General features: G+C 44.5%; 1 protein-coding gene across 1 annotated transcript; it reads left to right on the top strand.

Moving 5' to 3' along the window:
- The first annotated feature begins 4071 nt into the window (after positions 1–4071).
- Positions 4072–6287, top strand: HOXC11 (homeobox C11). The gene is made up of 2 exons (XM_009329463.1): positions 4072–4747; positions 6055–6287. The coding sequence occupies exons 1-2, from the start codon at positions 4072–4074 to the stop codon at positions 6285–6287; spliced, it is 909 nt and encodes a 302-aa protein (XP_009327738.1).
- The last annotated feature ends 312 nt before the right edge of the window (positions 6288–6599 follow it).

A 6599-nucleotide genomic window follows, 5' to 3' on the forward strand; every position in this document is an offset into this window, starting at 1 on the left:
TGGGGGGGGTGGGGGGCTGGAATTTTTTTTCCCCTTGCGCTTTGCTTTTTCTGCTGGATGGAGAGAAGTCCCCGGCTGAGATGCCAGGACAAAGCTGGGCAGTTATATATATAAGTGCAAAGGAGGCACAAGGAGCGACGGGCTCGGGGCTGCCGCCTCTTTTCCATTCCCTCTGGCTGAGAAATAACTACATAAAGGGGGGGAAAAATCTTCTAGACGGGGCAGTTTCATCTTATACACACAGTCATATCAAAATGAACAAAATCAGACCTTTCCTCCCCCCTTCTCAAGTTCCCCTAGGTATTTTTTTTTCCCTTTAAAGAGCACAAATACAGCTTGTCTTTAATTTTCCCCTCCACGCTCTAACCTTTCCCGCTCGCTAGGAAATGAAGCAGGTTTAAAAACCGAAGAGGTCGAAATGCTCTGGATGCTTTAAGGCTACGCCTTAAAGTTATTTGCCTTTTTTTTTTTTTTTTTTTTTTTTTTTTTTTTAAGGGCAACCAAAAGGAATGCGAGCCGCCAGCCCTCATTCCGTTTTATGGTGGTCACTTTGGTGGTCAAATTCAAGTGCTGTGATTCCACAGCTGCCTCTTCTCCGCTTCCTTGCAGGAAGCAGGCAAATCCTATCCTTTAAACTGGGTTTAAAACCCAAAACGACACCAGGGCTTGGTTTAGATGTATTTACCTACGAAGAGCCATAAATTATTCACGCACCTAGAGGAGAGACGGCGAGTTTTATGCCACAGGGATTTTTGTTGTTTGCTGTTGTGTTAGGGGTTTTTTTTGAGGGCTGTATGTGCTTTGTTTTGGGTTTAAAAAGCTGCTGGGATGTTGGTTTTTTTTCAACAACACGCTCTAATTCCTCCCCTGGATGCAAAGCTTCACGCCTACAGCCTTCCTATGGGATCTAGGTTGGAACAAACATAACAAAAAAATGTCTATTTTAGAGCCTTTCCCCTTTTAGTCGGAGGGAGAAGATCCTCCACGCAGGTTGCAAGCAGGAGGGAATTGGGGAAAAAAATAATTACACTCGTAAACAATAGCTTAACGTTATTAGTTTGTAGTTAGTATTAATATTGGTCCATAAAAAGCCAAGTTAAAAGATCGCTGACACTTTAATTAAAAGTTTTGCCCAAAACGACGTCCAAGTCATAAAATAGGGCAGATTACAAACTTGAAGAAATCCATCTCTGCAGCCAGAGTTCTTGCCCCTAGATATATATATAGAGAGAGAGATGTAGATATATATTCATCAGCCAAACGGTGCAATAGAGAGGAAAACACAGCTCATTTTGGAATCCCAGACATATTTATATGTGTGTATATCTCTATCTCCACACACACGCATTCAGAGAGACTCACACGCCCCGATCCCTTATAAAACGGGTTTTATGAGAACGGCTCTTTAAATGGAAAATCCAAAGCTAGAGAAGGGAGGTGGGGGGGGGGGGGAACCCAGAAATTAATGAGTATAAATGATCAGGAGTGCGTTGTTGTATTAGGGGGGTGAAGAAGGCTCAAAGTGAGGAAGAGCACACAACCTTAGCATGTGAAGCCGCCATGTTTCCCTTCAAGATTTCCTAATAAATACATAAAAATCCGGGCAGACCGCCTGACAAGCACTATAGTTTGGAAAGCTCTATTGAAATACCCACTGTATTTTTCGCTCGGGCATCTTGAAATCCTTTGCTCTCTGCTCGGCTGCAAGGTACGGACTTGCGGGGCTGTTTTCTTCCATGAAAATCAACTTTCCCCCCCCCCCCTTTTTTTCCCCCCAACCCCTGCAGAATTGCAGGATATTTCTATTTTTAGCAGAGGCTGCAACCTCTGCCCGGTTGCTCGAGGTGCGTTTTCCTCCCCATTTCTCTACATCTCGCCTGGGAATTAAGCAAACACACGCACACGCACACACCCCCCGACCCCGGTTCAAATGCAAACAGCAGGTTGGGTGCTAGGAAATTAAATAAAATGAAATAGAGAAGAGCGAAGTGAAAAAGGAGCCGCCCAGGGATGTCCAGCTCCAAGGGGGACATCCCCGAGCTGGGCTGGGACCCTCTGATGCTCCTTCTTGGTGAATTGGTTATTTTCGGGTGAGTTTAGGCTTTTTTCTTTTTTTCGGGGAGCGAAGCGAGGACGCGGCAGCCTTCGCGGCTTTTTCTGCTCCTAAGGCTCAGTGCTCTCAGGCTGAGATTTGCCTTTTTTCCTTCTTGTTGCTTGAATTTACTGCGACTCGATTTGACAAGATCCTCTCCATAAAAGCGTCTCGCTCTCGCCTGGTGCCTTAGTTTTGTGCGGGGTACTCAGCCCACCACCAAAGGGATCCCATGATGGAGTTTAATTCGGGTTTCCGTGTGGACAGCTCAATATTTTCATTTATTCTTCCTTTTTTCTTTTTTGGTGGGGTGTTGGTAGAGAGAGGGTGGGGGGGGGGGGGGGGGATGCCATCCTGTAAAGAAAAAAAAAAGTGGCATCCTGTAAAGAAAAGGATAAAAAAGGGGGGGATGCGCTGCAATATTTTCACACGTGGATGAAAGCAGCCACCTCTGTTCGGCAGAGGAAGATTTTCCACCTCGGGCAGATGATTTCCAATCCAGGTGAAAACCCGCTTAGCGCCCAATTGTTGCAGGCAATTTTGTTCCTTCCAGGCTATTTAAAGGCGGTGGGATAACCCCTCGGAGCCTGGTGCCGCGGAAGTTACGCGTCCTTCAGGTGCACCTTTCCAGAGGGTTTGCAGAAGAGGTTTGGTCTGTTGTTTTTTTTTTTTCCCTCCAGATAATTTTTTTTCCCGCCTAATAATTCTTTGCAAAACTCGCAAAATATCCGGCAGCGCTTCGGTATCCCTGTTTTTTCGTATGAAAATGCAGAAGGACGGGGAAAGAGGAGGCTCCCCGGGCACGGGAGAGAAGACAAATGACTTTAATAAGAATATCTTTTTTAATTCAGCTGGAAGAATAAATGACGAGAGTCTTGCTGAAAGTACATTCATTGATTGACAATAAACAATTGCATTAAATATTCAATATGCCACTCTTACGTAATAAATATTTAACCAAACACTAAAGGAGGTTTTCGAATATTTATTAGGCATTGACTTAATTCATTTGTTCTATTCCTTGATATATCGCTAATTCGATATCAAAAGTCATTAAGCCAGGCCTGCTTTAACTTTAAAGTTGGAAACTTTACAGATCCCCCGCACACTGTCACTGCTTAAATGGTATATTGTCCATAAAGCACGCCAACTCGGTTGATGTATAGTTGATGTGCGCACAGAGATCAACGTAATTAGCGTATGTTAGGAGCTTGTTAATTAGCACCAACCCCCTCACTCCCAGATAGAGCCATAGATAGAGATTTACTTATAATTTCGCAGCCCAGCTGTAGGAAGAGCTGGGCGTTCCCGCCTGCAGCGAGGGCTGGCGAAATGTTGGAAAACTTACTTCTGCATCTCCAGCTATTTCACCGAGCTACCTAAAGTCTGCTCAGGAGCACCTCTAAGGACAGAAACAGCGGGAATAATAAATTAGAATAATCAGCGCGATTAAAATATTAAAAAAAAAAAAAAGAGTGGAAAAGCACCGTTCGAGCTTCTTTCTTCCTGTCTTTCAAACAGTTGTATCAGTATTAGAGCATGACACAGGTCACACAGGCACGTGTGACTCCGATCTTGATCAAGAGGAGGGGAAAAAGAAAAAAAAAAAAAGAAAGGGGAAAAAAAAAAAGGGGGGGGGGGAAGAACCAGCAACTTCACAAGCCGCCCCTTGTACTTGTTCTGCTTTGAATGCTGACGAGGGGTGTGCCTTCAGGAAAATGAATACAAATCTGCAATTGATTTTCATAATGTTTCTGCGGTGTTTGCAAACCAATCGTTTGAACCTCTGAGATCTTACCTAAGTGAACCACTCCTACGCATCTAAGTGCTCCAAACTGATATATGACAATATCTACTTTGGATCACGTGTCCTCCGGAGCGACTAAGACGGATAGCGCGTCATCTCGCCTTCCCAAATTTTTTCCCCTCCGCACATCGGATCCAAAACATCTAGCTATAGGAGCAAGAAAAGGAGAAAGATGTTTAACTCGGTGAACCTGGGCAACTTCTGCTCCCAGTCGCGTAAGGAGAGGAGCGCTGAGTTTGGAGAAAGGGCAGGTTGCGCTTCTAACCTCTACCTCCCCAGCTGTACCTATTACGTCCCTGAATTTTCAACTGTGTCATCTTTCTTGCCACAGGCCCCCTCTCGCCAAATCTCCTACCCTTACTCCACCAACCTCTCGCAAGTGCAGCCCGTGCGAGAGGTCTCCTATGGTCTAGACCCCTCGAGTAAATGGCACCACCGAAGCAATTACGCCTCGTGTTATTCCGCAGAAGATCTGATGCATAGAGAGTGCATCCCGCCTTCCACCATGACCGAAATGCTAATGAAAAACGAGAGCGTGTACAGCCACCACCACCCCAGCTCCAACCACCCGGCATCGACGGGATTCTACACCAGCATGAACAAAAACACTGTCTTGCCCCAAGGTTTCGACCGCTTCTTCGAAAACGCCTATTGCGGGGCGGAAAACCCGACCGAGACCTGCCTGCAGAAGGGTGAGGGCAAAGTGGAGGCAGAGTCCCAACCCCACGCACTGTCATCCCGCGGAGAGCAAGGTATAGACCCGGAAGATGAGGAGGAAAACACAAACCCAGGGTCTTCAGCCTCGTCCTCTTCTGTCACCAAGGAAGGAAGCAAAAGCAGCAATTCGAGTAGGTAGAGCAGTAAATGGAAAGGTTAAGGGACTAGCCCGTGTGTTTTGTCGGTCAAATTTTATGTGGAGTTTTATAAGCATTCAAAGGATTTTATTATAACCTACAAAGCTCTTTCTTCCAACGAGAAGAATTTTTACGATGGGAAAAGCTCTTTGAAAAAAATGGAGATGTTAGGCGCAGACACAGTATCTTAGAGTCTGTGAAATTTTAAAAGCACACCATCGTGACAAATATTAACTTTGATCATGAACTTACATGAGCATTTTAAAAGGATTTGGTCCCGGGTTGCTGAGGGTAAAAGGCAATTGGGCAGAACACTACTTTAGCTGCCTGTGCTTTCTTTTAGGCATTAAGATGCATGCAAAATGTTTGGGGCTGCTTTTTTTTTTTTTTTTCCTTTTTAATTAAAACTGTATGTTGAGTCTTTTCTCTTCGTGGGGGTGCAGTGCTAAGGGGGAAATCTGCCGAATTCGCAGGCAAAGCTGAGCATTTTCTTCGACTTTTCTGTTTAAAGTGGCATTTATCCTCCTCCAAGCCTAGTGGAGCGTCTAGCTTTTGTCAGGAAGGGCTTTTACTTACGTGGTTGTTTGCTTGGGTCTTCTGGGGTCGGCTTTTTTTTTTTTTGCATGCACTCACATTTTCTGGGCAGTCTTAGAGGAGCTTTTTTAAAGGCTGAATCCAGGCAACTTTGCAAGTTAGCGTTCAGCGAGGGGCTCTGTTGGGAAGAGGGGAGGGTTGTTTTGTTTTCCTATTTGCTTTCGTGATGCAAGTCCCCTTTTGCAGCTCAGATGCTAAGTTCCCTTTTACTTTGATTCCTTTTTGCGTGTGTGGCGAGGACTGGAGTTAATAAAAAACTTATGCGGAACATAATATCTAGTTCCTCTAATTCCAACCTTGCTCATGCTGTTTCTATACAGATAACAGATTTGCAGCTGAGCGTGGGGTTTGGGTTTGGGTGTTTTTTTTTTTTTTCCCAGCCTCCCTAAACCCCGCTCCAGCAGCCTGCTGCCTCTGGTCCCAGGCTGGGCTTTATCGAAAAAAAATAACCTATCTGCACCGAAAATGTCTGCGTGTGCCTGCGTTAAGCTCCGTGCAGTGGGAAAATAATTACACCGCGGTCCTTAAGACCCTGTGTAACCTCACCTCTGCTACCCCCCAACAATAGGCGAGCTGCTGGAAGATATCTCCCCCTGCGTTAATAACTGGAGTTATTAAGCTGCTCCTATCTATGTGGTCAGCCGTGAAGATGAGTCTGTGTCTTGCATTTCCTTAGGATATTTACCCTGCCTTCTGGTTCTTTTAAGGTGCTCCCAGAACGAGGAAGAAGAGGTGCCCCTATTCGAAATTCCAGATCAGAGAGCTAGAGAGAGAATTTTTCTTCAATGTCTATATAAACAAAGAAAAAAGGCTCCAGTTGTCTAGGATGTTAAATCTTACTGACCGACAGGTTAAAATTTGGTTTCAGAACAGAAGAATGAAAGAAAAAAAATTAAGCAGAGACCGCCTGCAGTATTTCTCTGGAAATCCCTTGTTGTGAACGTCTTTTGAAATCCCCTCTGCTGGTGAAGTGTATGTGTATTGAGGAGGAACAGTTGCGAGCATGGGTTTGCCCTTTGAGTCGACAAAGCAACCTCAAAGTTTAAGCCTTTTCGTTACTTATATTTGTATGTCTGGGACAGTGCTCAGTAACAAAAGGAGCGAGATTTTCTTTCAGTTCCCGCTTCAAGGACTTGGATTCCATGAACATTTTATTTAACTTTTTTTTTCTTTTTTTTTTCTCCTTTTTGCCTGAACAGGTTGGGATTCCCTTTTTTATTATTATTATTATTATTATTTTTATTATTATTAT

Source organism: Pygoscelis adeliae, unplaced genomic scaffold (assembly GCF_000699105.1).
Source record: "Pygoscelis adeliae isolate BGI_AS28 unplaced genomic scaffold, ASM69910v1 Scaffold887, whole genome shotgun sequence".
NCBI lineage: Eukaryota > Metazoa > Chordata > Aves > Sphenisciformes > Spheniscidae > Pygoscelis > Pygoscelis adeliae.